This window comes from Aspergillus nidulans, chromosome V (assembly GCF_000011425.1).
Source record: "Aspergillus nidulans FGSC A4 chromosome V".
Classification (NCBI taxonomy): Eukaryota; Fungi; Ascomycota; class Eurotiomycetes; order Eurotiales; family Aspergillaceae; genus Aspergillus; species Aspergillus nidulans.
In genome coordinates, this window is record NC_066261.1 from 1,341,367 (window position 1) to 1,360,860 (window position 19,494).

The 19,494-nt window shown below is 50.7% G+C and overlaps 5 protein-coding genes across 5 annotated transcripts, besides 1 other annotated feature; 3 read left to right on the forward strand and 2 right to left on the reverse strand.

Annotated features, from left to right (window-relative positions):
- Window positions 1–19,494: part of a sequence feature (contig 1.89 1..282268(1)) that runs on past both edges of the window.
- ANIA_05225 (protein sndB) lies at window positions 158–2,967 on the forward strand. The gene is made up of 4 exons (XM_657737.2): window positions 158–1,423; window positions 1,470–1,786; window positions 1,831–1,946; window positions 1,992–2,967. Exons 1-4 carry the CDS (start codon window positions 508–510, stop codon window positions 2,740–2,742), a joined length of 2,100 nt encoding a protein of 699 aa, XP_662829.1. The 5' UTR covers window positions 158–507; the 3' UTR covers window positions 2,743–2,967.
- On the reverse strand, window positions 3,866–5,422 carry ANIA_05226 (acetate permease acpA). The gene is made up of 3 exons (XM_657738.2): window positions 4,793–5,422; window positions 4,556–4,727; window positions 3,866–4,502 (listed from the first exon to the last, which is right to left on the reverse strand). Exons 1-3 carry the CDS (start codon window positions 5,191–5,193, stop codon window positions 4,179–4,181), a joined length of 897 nt encoding a protein of 298 aa, XP_662830.1. The 5' UTR covers window positions 5,194–5,422; the 3' UTR covers window positions 3,866–4,178.
- On the forward strand, window positions 10,552–10,941 carry ANIA_11471 (uncharacterized protein; the record flags this gene model as incomplete). Its single annotated transcript, XM_050612224.1, has 4 exons — window positions 10,552–10,570; window positions 10,696–10,740; window positions 10,785–10,848; window positions 10,914–10,941. The coding sequence occupies 4 exons, from the start codon at window positions 10,552–10,554 to the stop codon at window positions 10,939–10,941; spliced, it is 156 nt and encodes a 51-aa protein (XP_050468167.1).
- ANIA_05227 (GAG-pre-integrase domain-containing protein) lies at window positions 14,254–17,017 on the forward strand (the record flags this gene model as incomplete). The annotated part of the gene is made up of 3 exons (XM_657739.1): window positions 14,254–14,358; window positions 14,433–15,241; window positions 15,271–17,017. 3 exons carry the CDS (start codon window positions 14,254–14,256, stop codon window positions 17,015–17,017), a joined length of 2,661 nt encoding a protein of 886 aa, XP_662831.1.
- On the reverse strand, window positions 17,998–19,301 carry ANIA_05228 (alkene reductase; the record flags this gene model as incomplete). The annotated part of the gene is made up of 1 exon (XM_657740.2): window positions 17,998–19,301. Exon 1 carries the CDS (start codon window positions 19,135–19,137, stop codon window positions 17,998–18,000), a length of 1,140 nt encoding a protein of 379 aa, XP_662832.1. The 5' UTR covers window positions 19,138–19,301.

Below are 19,494 nucleotides of genomic sequence, written 5' to 3' on the forward strand. Positions count from 1 at the left end.
GATTGGCTGCACCGGGACCTGAAGAAGTCTGAAAAAGAGGAGAAAATGGGAGCGAGAAAAGCGAGGTGAAAAGCAGGATCCAGCGATGCCGACTCTGAGTCTGAGGTGAAGGCCTGGAAGTCCCTCCGCACTATCTAGACCACCACCACCTCTACCACTACTACCAATACCATCACCCTCGCTACTACGATCTGCCCTCGCAGCGTCAGAAGACTTTTCCCTTGTCGCGTTTTCCCTTTATCAGTGGTCACATTCCTCAGTTCAACGCCCAGCCGAGCGTGTCTTACTGCCATTGCCCCCCGCGTGTCGCAAGAACATGGGCTTTTCCTGATAGGGGCAGTGCGCTGACCATTCAGCTTTTCCTTCTGCTGCTCCTTCATCTCGCTCCCCTGTTCTCCGCTCGCCTTGTCCCTGCCAGGCTGCCAGCTTGCCCATCCAGGAAACCAGGCAAATAATGAGTGCCCATGAAGATCGGTCGCGAGATCTGTGAATTGCTGCGCCTGTGCGATGGACGCCAAGAACTCCCTTCCTCCTCCCTCCACGGCCCATCCTCCGGCGGCCGACCGCTCTCTACCCATCTACCCCATCGTCTCCCGGCCTGCTCCCTGGGCTCACGACAGCAATAATACCCCGGCTGTACCCCAGACCTACCATCATCACCATTATCCGCCTCCTCATTCCCTCCCTCCGCCGTCTTCCGCGCTGCCGCCGCCCGGGCCCGGTCATGCGCCTCCAACGTCGATAGCCTCTGAGCCTGACGCGACCAATGCCGTACCACCAGTTGGCGGCGATTCCAGCCGTCAAGGCTCGGGGAAACCGGCTACAACCAAAGTCCGCAAACCTCGGAAGCAGGGGAATGCATCGCAGGGCCGTTCGACCCTTTTCTGGGTCCATAACGACCCGCAATCGGTCGCGGAGGGCACTCGAGAGGAAACGCTGAAACTCATTCGGTCCCATGTTATGTCCGAGCATAACCGCAAGAAAAGACTCGAGACGAATAAACGATACAAGAGCAAGACTTGGAAGCATCTCGCGTTCCAGCCGGTGGAGACGTCCGCTTCCAGCTCGTCGACCACCTCTACCGGCGCGACGGCGTCTCCCGCCGAGCTGTCCCAGCAGCCTTCACGTACGGCATCGCGGCACTCTCCGCGTCCTGGTCAACGTTCCTCATCCTCCTCATCAGACTCGCCGACTCCAGAAGACCGGCCTATAAATGAAGAGCCGGAGCATGCCGATGCGGGCCCTGAATATTCTGTGGCATCAGAGGGCCCAGTAGTCAATTACGGTGTTCAGGACGGGAGCCAGGCCCTTGCTGTTGTCCCGGATCCGTCGCCATATACATATGTCGGACAAGGGACGGGTGATCCTTTCAATACGATACATACACCACTTTCAGAGCGCATGTACCGGCATCTGCAGCACTGTAAGCATGGCGATCTACACATTATATACTGTGCTAACAATGACAGTCTTGTGCAAATTGACGCGACTCGCATATCCACTCCAACGTCGGTACGGCGCGAAACTAGAGGCCCATTGGGCTTCCCTTGTTTCGCATGATCCGGCCTCATTGCACGCTTGTATTTGTGTCGCTGCAACGAATTCCGCACTCGAATCCGGCGAGTTCCCATTGACAGACGAGAAGAAAGGGTCGAGCGTGCTGCTTCTCGACACGTTCCACCACCGCGGTGAGACTATCCGACTAGTCAATGAGGGCTTGTCCGATCCTATCAAGGCCGCTAGCGATGAGCTGATCGCTGCGGTGTCAGTTTTATTGACGGTTGAGGTAAGGCACTTGCAGCCACTTCTTGAGCTCTGCTGACAGCACAGATTGCAACCGGTGACCCAGACTATCTGAAGATCCACCTCGCCGGGCTAAGGCAGATGGTCGGGATGAGAGTCAGTTTTGCAGACGTCGCGGATGATGTCCGATTTCAGATATCATGGTCAGTTTTCTCAACACATCTGTTATTCATCACTAACATCAACAGGACTGATATCCGAGTTGCTTGCATGTCCTTGACCAAACCTATCTTTCCATTCGTCCGCTATGCCCGCCCAAAGAACTTTACCATTACCCCCCCAACAAAGGAGCTGGAATCGACCGCATCCAGCTTGATGAGCTTGAATCAGATACCCGGCGTCTTTGGTGATGCCATGTCCAAAATCATCTACGACCTGACGGATCTCGTCTGGTACGCGGAGTGGGTCAAAGGTGGTCCACAGGAGCAAGACTTTGACGAAGAAACCGAGTGCTACTATAACACGGAGGTGCTTTACGTCGAGTATGCCCTACACAGCGACCGCTATACATCGTCAGGAGAAGTCAAAGGGGACGCAACAATCGAAGGCTGTGTCCGCCTGGCGTGTCTCTTATTCCACAACACCGCCATCTGGGACTTTTACCCGCAGATCGCGCCAGTATTCCCCAAACCGATAATCGCCCTGCAGTTGGCTCTTGAGTCAACCATCCGCGCAGGCTGCTACCACCTCTGCCGCGGCCTGCTGATTTGGCTGCTTTTCGTCGGGGCCTGCAGCACCCGGTTGCCGAACCAGCGGCCATTCTTTGTCAACGAGCTTGCTTCAGCGGTGCGCCTCCAGGGCATCCAGTCGTGGCAGGAGCTCCGCGCCGTCCTGTTCGGCTACTTCTACGTCGACCGGTGCTATCTGGGCCCGTTGAGGGCATTGTGGGACGAAATCCAGACGACGCCGGCTTCGCATCAACATTGTATAAACGGTTGATATGATTATATATACAGGTATCTATCTAGCTAATGAGACATGGTATGAGATGAGCCATGTCGTGACGAATATACTATACCCTCACTGCGCATCGCATCGACTATATTAAGTGGAATAATAAACTACGGAGTGAAGCTTGGAAATTGGAACCCTACAGGATCTGCCTGATTAAATAGCACAGAAGATCAGTCAATAATTCTCCAAACAATCGAAGTTGGATCCATCCAAATAATCCACCACCGACGGCATTGTCTCCACGGCCCATCGCAGCCAAGCGATCCTAGCACTTGCCTGCAGACGCAGCTGTCACCTCGTGGCCCTTGCACATCCCGTCAGTCCAGGTACCAGCCTGGAGCTTTCTCGGACATGACCTAACCCGATGGTGGCCCGTCGGCATCCCGTCCCGTCCACGCCCACCGGCCCATCCAAGTGTTAGTGATAAGTACATACTGTACTTGGCACTTTGACATGTAAAAAAAGAAGCCAGAGAAGAAGACTTAACAACGTCTGAACTCCTTGGCCATTAATGATTAGGGGTCAGTCAGCCCACATTCAGTGGCCGGAATGCCGCGTAAAAAACAGAAGAATGCGTTAGCATCGCCAGCTCCGAGCTTTCGCCGACCGAGTTTCCTCCGTCCACGCAATCTTGGCGGGCAAGCAAATAATGCCTCACTTGAGGCACCGAGAAAATCCCGATGTATCCCCACCGCGGGAAATAATAGTTATATCTATCGCTTTTTCCCTTCCCTCTCATTCTCTTCTCTCTAGACCCAGCCTTTCTCTTTTTTTAGTTTGTTCCCATACCTGACATTGGATTGTTTATGTCATTCGAACCCTACTATCAGGGTAGTGGCCTGGGGTTTTATCTGTTTACTCTGCTACTTTGCAGAGAACTATATTCGATCAAATGCAGGGAAACATGCTTCGCTGAGATGCGAAGTATGCCATGACAGGAGCTTGCTCCCAGGCAGGCAGCAAGAGCGCACATTGCAAATCCTGACATGAATGTGCTCGACAATTCCCGACGCTTACTGACATGACGCACCTGAGCTTACTATCCTGTCTAGGAACACATCCAGGACCAAGAGCTCGAAGGATAGGATTGGAAGGATCAGGTGGGATTGAATCGTTACAATTTGATTAAACTGAACTAAGACTAATCAATATATTAAGGGCATCGATAGGAAACCACAAAGAAAAGATTTCATATACCGCAAGACCATATACATCGCTGCCAAGAATGACGAAACCCTATACCGGTGTTTCTATCCAAAATCACGGTTCTTTCGCAACGACGATCTTACGTTGGGTATCGACGAGATTATTGCAGTCTCTATACTATATCTGCAAGTGGTTGACTGTGCTCCACGACCGCGACCGGAATAGCACAAAGGCTATCCCGTTCGTTCATTGAGCGAACGGCGGAGACGAGGGGTTTAAACAGTCTCGCGCTCGGTCTTCTCACGACGAGCACGACCGGTAGGGGACCACGGGAAGTGGGCGACAGGGATGATGAAGAAGCTGTTGCTGCTGTCGGCAATACCGGCAAGGGCGTTGTACCAAGCAGCAAAGGCAGCCAGCAGACCAAAGAAACCACCGGCCTTGATGACAGGAGGGTTGGGCTGGCCAGCATCATCACGCTGGATGTAACCGACACCGAGAAGCAGGAACGCGAGGTCGAGGAACAAGAACAGCAAGAAGAAGGCGACGGTAGACCTCAGGGTGCAGAAAAGCATGATGGTGGTGAAGATGAACCAGCCCTGGGGACATTGTCAGCGCCGAACGGTCATGATCGTATTGATGAAACACTCACCATGAGGAACAAACCGAACGAGTTGTAGAACATGGCCTCATCACCATTTTCAGCCGTGAGCGCGGTCTGAATGTTGAAACCACCGGGAGTAAGGACAATGGCGAACGCAATCCAGAAACCACCATAAGAGGACAGAGCAGTGGCACCAAAAGTGTTTCCAACGGCCATTTCCCTGCTCATGATTAGCTTCCTGGCTGAACCCGCGAGACTAACAGAGACCGCAATGGCAGCACTTACCACATGCCAGCAAGCAACTGAACCAGACCACCGTAACCGAAGGCCAGAGCAATGACAATGTTAGGGTGGGTGATGTCACGCGCACCCATGTTGATACAGCTCAGCACGAAAGTGGTGAGGGCGAAAGCGCTCAGGCCAAGGGGAGCAGGGTTGGCAAACTTGCGCGCCTCGACCGACTTGTACAGACCAGGCTGGAACTCACCACCGAAGGGTGGGAGGATCGCCTCCTTGGTGTTGACATGCGACAGAGGACCGTAGCCAAAGCGCGATCGGTGCTCCTCAGCAGACATACCAGCAGGAGGAGCGCCGGGCGCAGCAGCCGGCGCGTTAGGGGCGGCAGCCGCAGGGGCAGCAGGGCCACCGACGTCCTTCTCAAGTCCGTGATTCTGTTCGGCCGACATGATATTGATTATGCGATTGTACTTTCAAGGTCAGCTTTTTGCTTTTTTTTTTTTTTGCTTTTTTGTTGTTTTAGACGAAACCAGCTAGCTGGAGATCGAAGAGGAAGAGGCTTAGCTCGAAGAAAAAATAAGGTAAGAGAAAAAAGTGGCGCACAGCACAGCTGGAGCGGGTCAAACAAGAGCACTGGTCCAACTTGTTCGAAAGACCTGGGGAAACAGAACAAGGAAGATGGGGAGAGGAACAGAGGCAGAGCGAGCTGGGCAGGGAGGCGAGGCAATAAGTATGCATGGGCTGGATGGACAGCAGTCCGGACGAACGCAGGGTTGGCAGCAACTTACCCAAACAGGGAGGAAGCACCGTTAGTTGATCAACTAGCTCGCCTTCCGTTTTGTTTTGGTTTGATTTGATTATTTATTTCCCCGTTGGAAGAAGATCGTGCGAAATCACCCAGTTAAATCGGACAATCGTTTTCCCCAGTGGCCGCTCGAAGTGGAGGCGAGGGTCTGGTTCAAGTTGAAAATTGATGTGCGTGCGATGGGCCGGTTGCTAGCTTGCTATCCACAAAAGGGATGACTGGAGACGCTTAGAGTCGCGCCGGGTGGTTTAGCAGCGGTTAGCTGAACTCTGCGATCGACGAGATATAGTACAGTCACAAGTGATACCGGGCTCTGGAGGAGGAACTCGAACACTGATCTGGAGAGAAAAACAGGCGAGTAGCACCAGACCGGCACGGGGTATCCTTAGTAGATATAGGAGCTGGAAGTGCCCTGAACCGTGGGCCAGCCTTCTTAACCCCAAAGGAGAGTGCGGAGAAAACAGCGGGGGGAAAGGAAAGAGACGAAGGGTGAAAGGAACTGCAAATCATTTCGGTGCTGAGCCGAGAACTGAGTAGTAGTAGCATGGCTCCTCAAAGCGGCAGGTCACAGTGTGTTCTGGGTTGGATAATCCTGGACTTCGAGTTTGGTATAACCACAAAACGATACAACCAAAATTACCGTCCATGACGGCAGCACAACCCCAGACAGAAAAAGGCGGGGCGGGCTTGGTGGGGGATGTCCGGTGCTTGGCCAATAATAAGCGTAGCCATTTATGCCAGGATTTATGGTTGGCTCTTGGTGGTCCGCCAAGAATCAATCATGACAAACCGTACAGTCGTACCCGTACGCCAATGTCGACTATAGACGCCGCAAGCCTGTGCTGGCTGTTAATACTGGTCTGTCGAGTTTGGACTCGTCTGGATGGAACTCCTGGGCCTGGGCAGACTCATTCTGTTACGTAGCTACAGCCGGTTTCTGATTCGATCCCCTATAGACGCCGTCTCTTCTTGATTATAGTCTGATACAGTCTCAGTAGGTACAGTTGGGTAATGTGCCGGGACTTCCGCAGCCCATTAGTCAGCTTCCCGTGACCCGTCACGGAGACCGGGGCGTCATTTTTCGACTTGTGTTGGATCGACTTGCCGTTGCAGTTGTACAGAACACAGCTCGTTCTCCGCAACGCCGATCCACAATTTCGTCGTGGCTCGCTTCTACGCATCTATGGCCTGATGGGAGACTCCCATGCAGGGCCTCTCCGAGTCCGGAGTCTGCTCCCGCCAGCCTGCAAGGAGCTCTGGAATTGGGCCTAGCTAGTTGCTGATGTCACCCCAGTCACCAGCGCCACGGACGGACGGCCGGAGGACCGGCTAATTTGGAAGCTGACGCTGGCCATGGTTAGTTGCGTGGGTCTCACTCTACTACCTCGGTTTCTCCCTAAGCTAACCCAAAAGCTTGACTACCAGAGGGGCGATTGCAGGTGTGGAATTTTGAGGATTTTTTCCCTCGCGGATCGCGTAGTTGACAGGACCGCTCGGTAGATGGAGACTGCCGTCAATGCCGGCGCTGTCCCGCGTCGATGATCAGAGTGTTCAAAACGTTTAAACGGCAACGCTCTCCCGCGCGTTCATGTTCTTCCGAGTGATCGGCCGGCCGCAATTTGAAGCGATTCAACTTCTTTCGTGCTTGAAACTGAGACGGCGCAGGCGAATTAATCCACCTTCCAAAAGTCCAGGCGCAGCGAGGCTCCATCGCAGCCAGGCGCGGGAAATTAGTCGCTGACCACACGGGAGACAGGTCCAGTGTCAGCGTGGCAATGGGGCGGTTTCCGCCCAGAATCTGCCTAAATTCGTCAACGCTTTGTCTGGTTTTGGGCTAACCTGATATTATATGTGCTAAAATCTAAATCCAGTCGCAGTCGATCGAGCGGGAGTATGCGACAACGCTGCCACAAATTAAGATTACGGTTTCACTTGCCAAGGGGCTCTAGTATCGCATCAATACCATCGCATTGTTCCCGTCGGTCGGACTTGTAGGCTGCTTGGCTAGCTCGAAACTGTGACAGATTGACAGGAGTGGGATCCGCTTCTAGGAACATATTGCAGCTTAGGAATCTCATCAACCTCGTGCTGAACAAGAACGGTTTGCCGTCTCGTTACATTGTCATTGCCAGATAGCTTTTCAGTGTGACTCCTTACCTTTGTTCCTCACTCCTGAGTCCTCCTGAGTCCTACCACACTATTCAAATAGGCCGCCGTCCCCTTGCTCGTACTACGCTGCAGTAGAGTCCACTGTGAAACAAGGAGTCGACTTTTCTTTGGTTCGGCCGGGACCTTGCATGGATGCAAAAGTCAAAGAAAAAAAAAAGACGGTCGTGCTCCGATATGCTGTTCGTCAAACTGAAACCTCGAGCATGGCGCATGGACAACAGTCCGGCCGGTCTTTTGTTGAACTGTCCCCGCTCCGCATTGAGCGAGCTCATGCAACAGCCATCACCCATCAGCTGGTCAACAAATTATCGGGGATGACGATAGCTCGTTCTTGGCTGGCTCCATCCCGGCTGCAAGCCATCGTATTCATTACAGGCCCTATCCGCTCATATCGAGCGCCCGTGCCATGCGTTCGCAGGCAAACCTGATTGGTGCGAATTCTCTAGTAAGGCTGGCCTAACAGTGGCACAACAGCTCGGTTGCGTCTTGGGTGCAGATGCTTGATATAAACCCTTGGAAGCAATGCTTGATTATAGAGCATCTCACAGAAGGCACTTGGTAGCATTGTTTGCACTTGTTACCAACGAGTCGAGGTTTTTTGGTCTATGGTGTTCTTGAGACACGGACTGTTAGCGATGGACTGGTGCGACGAGCATTGACCACCATGGAGAATTAATTGCAGCTGTTATACCTACTCTGGCGATCGTCCTTTGGAGGCATCAATCCCGCAGGAATCCTCCACGATTACGATCGCGTGGGTGCGGAGACCAGCGACCCCTTTTGTTGTTATCGCGATTTTGGACTAGGAGTCCCCTTTGCAGCGAGCGTCCACTGTTGACAGTGGAGGGGCTCGCGAAGAGGCCACTCCTACTATTCTCAGACTACGCACTACGCATTCGAGACAAGTGCTGGTCCTGGATAGCCCAATCGGCCATACACTGTCCTTCGGTTGTCGGCAATCCGTGTGCAGTGCTTCCTTTTTCCCGGCTTGGTCATACCCCACGCGGAGAAAGCTCAAAAGCTCATACGAAGTACGGGGTTTGTACCAGCTGGGAGCAGCAATACGAAAGTACGGGAGGATCTACTCCATACTATCTACTCCATACGATTTAGTTACTGAACGGGGTACCACCACATCACTGTTTTGTGGGGTAGCTCCATCGCCGCAACCAACTCAGATGAAGTCACTCCTTCAAAGCTGACCTTGAGGAAACTCTTTATCGACGATCCATTGCGAAGCTCAAGTAAGGCTGCAGTGTCAGTGTTACGACCAGAGTACCTGACGACCTGATAACTAGCCTTACTGTTCTACAGAGTTTATACAGAGTAACCTTGCCAAGTGCCAAGGGCAATACCAAGTGCGCCGCTGAACGCGGCCAAGAGCAGCAGAAATGAGGATGGCCTCTGTTGTCCAGAGGTCATCTATCCTGTCTTACGACAGAGTACTATTGCCGCTCTGGACGCAAATTTGACCCTGTAAAGTCACGGGATGAGGGAGATGAGGGGGATCGACAGCCAGGGTCCCAAGTCTCATCGGTGATTGTTGCACTATACTCCTAAAAGTATCGCATAGTGCGATATATTCGCATTCAGAATAGTACAATGTGCTTGTACACAAATCGATGTGCCAGATCTACTTTGAGTATTTCGAGCACTTTGTGGTCAATTGCTAATGGTCAGAGTTCTCTGCTCCATAAGACGTCACCGCATAGAAATCCACCATCCAAATCCACCATCCATTCATCCGGGTCTCCGCCTGGATCCTTCAGATTTCCAATGCCGAGTCCCACCACCGACTTGCCGAGACTGGGGAGGCAAATACTCGGGCCCGAACGAGAGGATGTGCTTCATTCACGTCTGGAGATTCTCCGCTATCTGAACCGGTTATTGGAAGCGGGCTCTGGGGAGTTCGCAGCTGCCACGAGCGTGCAGTCCCACATGTTCCAATCCTTGGGCCACTGCGCACCGGTCGGCGGAGCGGAGGGCAACATTGATTTCTTTAGTCGATATATGGGTTCCAGAGCTTGGGGCAAAGTCCCAATTGCTCTTGAGGCGTCCATATCCATAACGGTCATCGCTTGGCTAATTTTTTGGGCCAATAGATCTGTTCGCACGAGACTACCGGCGTCACAGAGAGCACCGCTATTGATCTCCAAGAGCTTGGGGCTCCACCTTTGTTCTTGCATCAAGGAACGCAAGTCGACTACCGCTCCACGAGTCCATAGTAATGAATAGCCCCAACCTTGTCGAGGATATCGATTAGTCCCATTAGCGTTGCGGAGATAATGCATGGCTAGGCTACGGGATACATTGTCGGTACATCGTCTTAGTGGTAAGAGCCTTCTCTACAAGTGCATAATGCGTCATATGATTCGCACCGCCCACCTGGGCTTACCTCTTTGTCTATTGACCCGACAATACGACGATCATGACGATGTCGCTCTGATCCTTTGGTCCATCTTTCCCCCCAGTTTGTGCTTAGCCAAGCCTATGTGGTGTGATCATCACTCGTCAATCCGGGGTCAAGTACTACTGTCGAAAAGTTGCTCACCACCAAAAGCTGCGACAATCACATGCTGTTGAACTGACGGTCGAGCGCCCGGCGTATGCTGCTGGTTATCAGTTGAAGATCAAACTCGTCCCATAGGGAAACTCCTGTCTTGTCGTCTTAATACCTCAAACTTGAAGCATGGGAGAAGATGAGATTGGAAAGCAAACAAAATTGTGCTGTAATAGCGATCGCAAGGATGCAGTCAAGTTAAGTTTTCTGAATGGAACCTCCTAGAGGCTCCTTGCAAACACTCACATAGCCAAGGTACGTGTCTCTACAACTATGTTCCGTAAAGGAAAAGGTACGGCCCATGCCTCGCAGCGCTCATCGATTATACTGGGCACACAAATTCCACTTATCCCTACCGTCATGTCCGCGAATACTATATCTATTTACTCTAGAATCTCAACAATAATGTGGTGCCAGCTCTGCGCAGTCCTGCCATGGGCGGCTATTGCAGCCTAGTGGATGGTAAGTATAACTGCAAGGCGGCTACGGACACAACGCTGCACCAGCTTCTACATATCCCAGTTCCAGTGACCCTTCATCTTTGAGTCTGAAGTTGTTGAAGGCCTTTCGGTAAGTATAATGACCGGCTGGGAAAGACCGGCAAACAACAACGACATGGACTAATACGTAAATAGAAGACTGGCAAGCATGATGCAGCGCTGAGTTACATGCCAGAATGGGGAAGGAAGTGCAGCAGGTGCTGCGTCTAGCCTGCAAGTTAGCTACAGAGTTATCAAGCTTGCATTGGGTTTCGTGTCTCCGGAGGTGCATCTTCCCCGGATTACCAGAAATACAAGAAATATTTCTAGGTGATGGTGTTATCAACGATTCTGCGATAGAATTTGACTTTGGTAACGTTTTCAACGATATTGCTGTCAAGGACATGCTGAACAGGGCGAGTCAAGAGATCCGGGCTCTTCTAGATAGCCTTAGGGCTGAGGAGCACAGCGAACTTCAGAATTGGTAACGATATCTTCACATTCTTCAGCAAAGAGGGTCTAGTCATGCCTCAAGTTTGAATAGTACCATTTCCGATGCTCTTTGTTTCACAAACGTCACTGCCATGCTTTTGCTAGCTGCCCTTGTTTTACGGCTGGCTCAGCTGCTGAGATTTCTGAGGCATTAGGGACGGAAATTTGATGAGGCGGAAAGGCTGTTGGCAGTAACATTGAAAGACGGATACTACACCCTGGTTAAAGACCATTAACACGGCACATCACTTAATAGCCTAACTGTTGGAACACGGGTTATTCTGCTGTCCATGGATTCCCGGTCTACAGAGTCTCGTAACCAGCATCTCAGGGATTTAGCCTAGCTCCTGGTGTGCATCCGTACGCCTGAGTACCAGGTTCCTTCATACTTCCACCCTAATAGTTACCTGCCCTGGCTCCTCGCCGCAGCTTGGAAGGATCTTGACGCTTCTGGCGCCTTGTATCTCCTTGTTTTAGTGCCAGCACGAAGACTTCCAGTGGCTGATAAATCGTAGGTTTTGAGCCTCGAGACATCGTTGCAAATGTGCGCTGAACTGAAGCTCAGAGTCCAGGATAAAGCAGTTTTTCATCAGAAGGTGATCTCTGCTCTCACAACAGGTATCATGACATGGCTCTATTCTGTTTTGTTGCTCTCCTTCTAGTTTTTGTTCATGTTATGCTGCTCATCTTGTTCCATCATGGTTTTAAGCTTCCTTCCAAGCTTATCAACTTTGGCAATGGCTCGCTAATCTCAGCCTCAATTTTTGTAGGCTTCCACCATTTTGGCAGTTTCGGTCGTATAGTATACCAACATTACTATGCATGAGCCTTTCCACATATACATGTGTTCCTTTAGTGTTGGATTCGATCGGGCTCGAATTATCGCTCCGGCCAAGGTTGCAAATGCCATGTTTGAAGTTGTCGGCTTGAAGCCTTCAGTATAGGCCAGAAATGACCAATACCGTCTGAGAGCGTATGAAAAAAGTCCTGCTCACATCTCTTGTCATTGATCATCTCCGCTTGCCTTTCCGCAGCTGAATGGATGAGCGCCACTCATCCGCGAGCCCAGGATGGCTTGGACCTTCGTGGCACTCTATGCAGCTGTCATATTCGACGTTCAATGTCTCGATCTCAGCGGAAATCATCGTGTCGTTCGACCGGTAGGCTCCAAGTTGCCAGTGCTCTTTCGGTTAACGCTCAACCACTTCCGAGCTTGTCTGTATAGCTTGGTGAAGGAACGAGATTAGCTTCAGATATGACAAGATACGCAATGATCCGTATTTTAGTTTCTGAGCAATGTCCACTTATAACTATAGTTTGGTTTGGTTTGGTTTTATTATTTAACGTCACTCGGCGGATCACGGGGCCCACGTGATCTGCGGCCTCCCAGGGGGCATCTGGACGTGCTACCTAAACAGAACTGCCTAGGAACTAGCTAGATACAGGTTTGAAGCAGCAACTATGGACAATATATGTTGGAAATGAGCGGAAGAAGCACCCGGCGCTGCCCTGGCCAGGTCTTCGAGGGCAGATGCCCGTTTCGACTACCTATAGATTGGGGGGAGGGGCCGGACCCTTTATCCAGGTAGATGTGTGGACTGTCGCACTATCAAGCGCTCCGGCGGGCCCAGTTCGGGCATATATCCTTGAAGAAGGATGATTCTTGCACGATGCGGCTGAATTCTTCAGCCCCGGCAGCTGTACTTAAGAGCCAGTCTATTGTTTTTGACGGGCCGTCCCTTATACATCTCCATCTATCTTTCCAGCGCTTTCTGGTGTATGGGCAGAAGAAGAAGTGCACTGGGGTCTTGGTCCTACCACAAGAGCAGCTCTCCAGGTAGTCTGAGTGGTTGAAGCGCTGGTGGTATGCCGTAAAGTCTCCGTGGCCTGTACGGGCGGCACTTATAACTATAGGTTATTGAGATGGTTACCATCCGTCGTCTTTAGTCATGTGATTGATATGTGCAATGAACGTTTGTATTAAAGGTCCTGATCTCCTAACCACGATCTCTAGATGCTCTCGATATCTTAGATAGTTCTCATACGAGCAGTTTTAATCTGCCATATAATAATGTGGTATATCGAATGATTGGGCGAACGGAGTGCTGGACACTGATAGTAAAGGGAGCTCCAGCTGTTGACATTGCCCTAGGTACCGGGAACACGTGCTTCACCATATATGTCGGAGCATGGGTTCCTCCCCTGTCCTTGGGGTGCCCGGTCTGCACAGTCTTAGTCAGCATCTCATTAGTATATAGCCTAGCTTCCATGTGCATCCGCACTGTCACAGTCCTATGTGCTGTGATCATGAGCCAACACAGATTACAGAGCTCATCGTGTACACCATGAATGATTCTGCCATCCGTGACCGCCTACCGTATCAAGCTAAGCTCCGTTTCGCGAAGACTTCCACAATCGATCTCTCCATGTACATAATCCTCTTCTCTATGCTTAGGATTCTGAATATGAGCGCCAGAATGGTTGTTTAAATGTTCTGATTGGCTTGCCGTCTTACGCACCCCCTGAATACCAGACTCCTTCATGCTTCCACAATATATGATATGTAGGAGCATACTGCTCTCGAGCTTGGATTTGCTTAGTCATTACTTAGTAAAATAAATATATGTTGGCGGCCCTACCGACTACCCAGAGAGGACAACATCGATCGTCTTTTACAGGTCATGAGCCTCTACGCTAGAGTATTCGGCTTTTTGCTAGATATAGATATGCAGAATTGATTCATAGATTTCTGAGCTATACCGATTTCTGCGTCCCAAGCTTGTACGAGGGAGGCAGCATCAGTCTTGTGTATCACCCCTGGATCAGGTTTATAGAGGCATTTTTCGCTGGACTGCTACCAAAAGCCTCACGAGGTGCCAAAGCAAATGACGCACCATTTCAAATAAGAATAAGACATTGAAAACACGAGCCGGAAACACCTATATCTACGGACAACCAAGTATCGAACGATTCGACAAATGAAGACCAACTGGACGATCCAACCATGATGGAAGATACGCGAGCCAAATTACGTCGTCAACTACGTGAGGAACTAGGTCGGGAGATAGTTGAGGAATTGCGCGATGAGATCAGGCGTGAGATACATGAGGTACGCGCAGAACAACAACATCAACAACTTCAACATCAGTCTCCTACTCAGCACTTACACCGAGAAACCAACAGGATGCTTCCTACGATCGAAATATGAGGATTCAACAGCTAGATCTTTTATATCGTGAGCGGAAACGCATTTGGAAACTGGCCAAATCAAAATTTCGGACCCGAAGATCAGTGATTCTTAGTGACCGACATAACTATATAACATGGCGCGATTCCGTCCTTATGGATGCCTATATAATTGACGCTAAGGATATCTTCGTTCAAACAAAGCCACCTAATGGCAGTAATGAAATCGATATCGCCTGTTGGGATGCGAAGAATGTCATTATGCGTACAAGGATTCTTCAATCAATTGCATCGCACGTACGAGAAACCATCTGCCGGCAACGCTCTACCCTAGCTGCGGAACTATGGGCTAGGATAGCATCAACATATGCCCCATCGACGGCCGAAGAGCGCCTTGTGACCGTCAAAGCCTTGCTTGATATTAACCCACAGGGTAACTACCCAGCGATGATCCGAGATTATCAACGGATAGGGGAAAAGCTTAGGCGAATGGATCTATCCTTTGAAGATCTTATCCATGACATCTTTATCTGTTCTCTAGGTCAATGGCAGCAGGACTTTGTTCATACAAAGCTAGACGAGTTCTACTCCTGCGGCCGAGGACCGATCAAGAACCTGGATATTACGACTTTTGCGGGTCAATTAGTTGCTCGATCTTCTCCCTCCAGCAACAAATGCATCCCCCAGCATCCGCCACGATTCAAGCTTGAAGCGAGATATCGAATAAGCCCTACAGAACTAAAGGATTCACCTCGAACGAAGCAGGGTTGTCAGGGTCAGAAGCCCATGCGTACAAAGGTGCCTCTGTAATAGCATGCGGAAAAGGATACCATAGGCCAAATGATTGTCGGGAACTGCATCCAGAAAAGGCCTCTGACGATAAGAACCAACCAAAAGGCCAGAAACTCGTCCTACGAAACCATCCGCAGGCCAACTCGATTGCAAGCGAACTAGCCCAAGAGCCCAAGCATGATAACGAACCCCCCTGGCTCTTGAGCACTGCTGCAGACTTTCATATCTCCTATAGGGATCATGTTTTCAGCAACCTCCGAGATCATGAAGCATCAATAAAAGACGCCGGTGGCCATGTACATCAGATTATCGGAATTGGAACTGCATTAGTTCATGGAATGGAGATTCCTGACGTTCGATATGCACCTGCAATGAAGACGAACCTGCTGTCCTTCGGCCTATTGGATAAGCAGAATTTTGATATATCCCTACATGGCAATTTCGAGAAGCACTTCCTTATAAAATCACCTACAGGAGATTCTCTTGGCGCCTACCTTGAGCAGGAAACAGGCCGATATCATGTTAGACCAGTTTCGGATGGCCAGAAGGATCATGACCATGCTTTACCAACGGCTACCATGTCAGAATGGCACCAACGCCTATCTCATGTCCATTTTCGAGCTATACTAAAGTTCGAACAACAGAAGATTTTGAAGATCAAAGGACGAAAGACTCTAGCATTCTGTGACATCTGCAGACAAGCAAAACAGAGGAGACAGATCTCCAAGGAACCTGCTTCGCGCGCTACAAAGATCTTAGCGCGAATCCATATTGTTATTGCAGGAGGTGGAGCAACATTGAATTGCAAGGATGAGCAAGCTCCGCCCGGCATCGAGAATACTCGATATTTCTTGTTAATCACGGACGATGCAACACGATATCGATGGTTCTTCACTCTTCGGACCACAGATGAAGCTATCCCTACCTTCCAATGGTGGATTAAGCATATCAAGAACCAAGGATTTAGCCCACCAGCTTTCGTCCGAAGCGATCGCGAATTCTTTACCGACATGGTGAAGAAACTCTGCCAAATCTGTGGTTTGGTCTTGGAGCCAACCACAGCAGATTCTCCATGGCAAAATGGCGTTAGTGAACGCGGAATCCAACCACTTCTGCAGTCTACAAGAGCGATGATTTCCGATTCAGGATTACCACGTTGGCTATGGCCACAAGCCCTGGAGACAGCTGTCTATCATCTGAACCGATTACCGACACAAGTCCCTTTGTACAATGACCGAAGGTCTATGGCGCCAACTAGCGATCCGGAAATCCAGCCATGCGCGCATCTTACCCCCTATTCTGCTTGGAACAATGGCGATGCAAATATCAAGCATCTTGTCAAATTTGGTTCACCTGCTTGGATGCATCTGCATGAAGCTTCAAAGCATGCTGGGAAGCCAACTAGCATGATTGACCCAAAGGCAAAGAAAGTTCATATTGTTGGATACCGAGGTACCCATTTCTATGTTGTCTGGGATCCGGAAACCAACCAACTCCATGACACCAGTAATGTCTCGATCAATGAGGTATTCAGGCCTCCGCAGAGCAAGCCGTACGGGGCTGATAAAACCAATAAAGACCCTCCAACGCACGACCCATCCGATATCAACTCTAGAGATAAGTTCCAACGGTCTGGCAAAGGATCTGCTATCTTAAAATCTACAAATTCACTTCTTCCAGAGCCCGGATTGTCAAAAGAGGCTACCAAAGCCCTAACAGCGCAATGGCTTGTAGTAATGAGGAAGAGACGAATACATAAAGCACTGATGGGACAAAATCTGGAAGTCTGACATGTCTGCTGGTCCACGTGTATACCAGGAAGATAGGTTTATGAGAAGAAACTGAGCCCGGATAACTCCATTCGTTACAGAGCTAGAAGGTGATCAGAGGTAATCTTGATAATCGGTCTCACAGGCTATGGCCCGGATTTTGGTTGTCGGCCATTGCCCTCAACCCAGTTCTAGATAAGGTTTCTGCAACATCAGTATACGGCCTCAGAATTGCGGCCTCGAAGCTTAGGAAAGGAGATCCGTCCTTATAACTTCGGGAAAGGGATCCGTCGGCATACAAATCCGGGAAGTCAGAAAGGTTGATAAAGGGAGGAGGAAGATATCTGCGCTTCTATCTTTTGTTTCTTTCTTTAAGCTTGTGATATTCGTGAACACAGGACAGCTAGTTGAAAACAATACTACCTACGCCCGTTACAATCGGCTTTTGATAGAGCAACATACGCCCCAGTCGTCGATCGTACCACCTCTTGCATCTTGCTTGCTTTCAGCGCCCAAAAAGCTGGCATATAATCCAAGCAGATGCAGTTCTAGCGTCTTTAAATGTAAAGCTGAAAAGCCTGTACACGCATCAGCTGCTCGGATTCACCAAGGGGGAGCCAGGCACCTTGATTGTTCGCAAGTTGTGCTATAGTACAAGATCTCTTGAGTTGTCAACAGGTGCAAACCGAGTCTTCAAGAGCAAGAACAACCGATTTATATAGCGCAGTGGCTATCTTTGAAAGGCAGGTGGCATTTTAGAAACCATATATATTCTTGCGGAAAAGTAAAAGGCTACGGAACCCTGAGGGGTTGATTTTTTTTTTCCCTGGTGAAGAGCCGATAATACTTGGCCAACGTCCCAGTTAGGGCAAATACTGAGACTGTCATGTTCAACAGAGAAGCAGTTGGAGGTGCAACCCAAATTCATGTCAGTGACACTGATTAGTCTATATGCATATCTATATGAAACCAGCACGCTCGCTATGCAAAAGACAGGCCATTCACAGCCGAGTTCCAGTGGCAGCCTTGAACTCCTCGCTAAAGTCGTAATCAATGTATCCCTTCGGGCTGCGCACGGTATAGAAGTGCTCCCTCTCATACGGCCGCAACGGGATCCCCTTCTTAACCTTGAAGGGAAGGTCCGGGTTCGCGGTCCATGGCCTCCCGATGGCGATCATCACATCGTAGTCCTTGTACTGGACATCCGCAGCTTCTCGCGCAGTCTCGCCGACATACCCACCGGCGACCATAATCGGGCCAGCACGCCCGTACGCATCAAAGAAGAAATGCAGGTTCCGGCCCCCGTTCTCATCCGTCTCGGTATTGCCTGCAATCCGTCCCTCAACAAGATGCACAAACGCAAGCTTGAATTCGGCCGTCTTCTTTGCGAGGTACGCAAACTGCGCAATCTGCTCTTCGTCCGGATCAACCCCCATTCCCTGAAACGTGCTCCACGGGCTGTATCGAATCGCTGTGCGCTCAGCGCCAATCGCATCGACAACAGCTCGGATCACTTCCAGTGGGAAGCGCGCACGGTTCTCTACGCTGCCACCCCACCGGTCACTCCGCTTGTTCGCGGCCTTTTGGATGAACTGGTCAACGAGGTACCCGTTCGCGCCATGGATCTCAACGCCATCGAACCCAGCCTCGATAGCGTTTTTGGCCGCCGTTGCGAAATCCTGAATCACACCCGCAATGTCCTCCTCGCTCATCTCCTTGGGAGGCTCCCCACTTGGATCAAGCGGCACAGCGGACGGCGCAATCACCCGTCCCTCAGACCCGCCGTGCTCTTTCTTCGTAGCCTCGGGGTCAGCGACTCGCCCAAGCGCCCACAGTTGATTGTAGATGAAGGAGCCCTTGGCATGCACGGCGTCCGTGACCTTGCGCCACTGCGCGATCTGCTCCTTGCTCCAGAGGCCCGGGACGTGCGTATACACGCCCGGCCGTGTCGAGATGAGCGTTGCTTCGGTGATGAGCAGGGTGCCGGGGACCGCGGCGCGCTGCGCGTAGTACTCGGCGACCTGGTCTTGGGGAATATGGCCTTCGTCGACGCGAAATCGTGTCATTGGGGGGAGGGTAATGCGGTGGGCGAGCTGGATGTTGCCCACCTTGAGTGGGGTGAAGAGTTTGGAGGAGTCCATTGTGTTGTTACAAGAGCAGGCAGGAGGGAAAATAGGAAGAGCAAGAAGAATAGGAGCAGGAGTTAAGTATGTAGTAATGTAAAGTTGTGTAGAGTAGTGTGGTGTAGTTTTAGGGAAGATTGGAGACTACGAGACATTCTGAGCAAGACGGACAGAATATATACTACTGAAGCAGACCGAAAGGCCCGCCCGCGTTCTAATCCAGATCTTGAAGATTCCACTCTGTTCCCACGGCTTGCTAATTGAGATGCTTATCAAGCGGAAGAGGGGGATAAATTTGAAGATCTGGCTATCGTCTAAAAGATGACCATTATTCAGTCAGGAGGCTCCACAGCGCCGAATACCCGAGGCTAACCA

Bases quoted from the DNA above. Each gene is read 5' to 3' on its own strand.
- ANIA_05225 (XM_657737.2), top strand. From the start codon at position 508: ATGGACGCCAAGAACTCCCTTCCTCCTCCCTCCACGGCCCATCCTCCG. The intron at 1,787-1,830 runs GTAAGGCACTTG...CTGACAGCACAG, and splicing joins CAGTTTTATTGACGGTTGAG to ATTGCAACCGGTGACCCAGA. The intron at 1,947-1,991 runs GTCAGTTTTCTC...TAACATCAACAG, and splicing joins GTCCGATTTCAGATATCATG to GACTGATATCCGAGTTGCTT.
- ANIA_05226 (XM_657738.2), bottom strand. From the start codon at position 5,193: ATGTCGGCCGAACAGAATCACGGACTTGAGAAGGACGTCGGTGGCCCT. The intron at 4,728-4,792 runs GTAAGTGCTGCC...AATCATGAGCAG, and splicing joins CAGTTGCTTGCTGGCATGTG to GGAAATGGCCGTTGGAAACA. The intron at 4,503-4,555 runs GTGAGTGTTTCA...CAATGTCCCCAG, and splicing joins CGTTCGGTTTGTTCCTCATG to GGCTGGTTCATCTTCACCAC.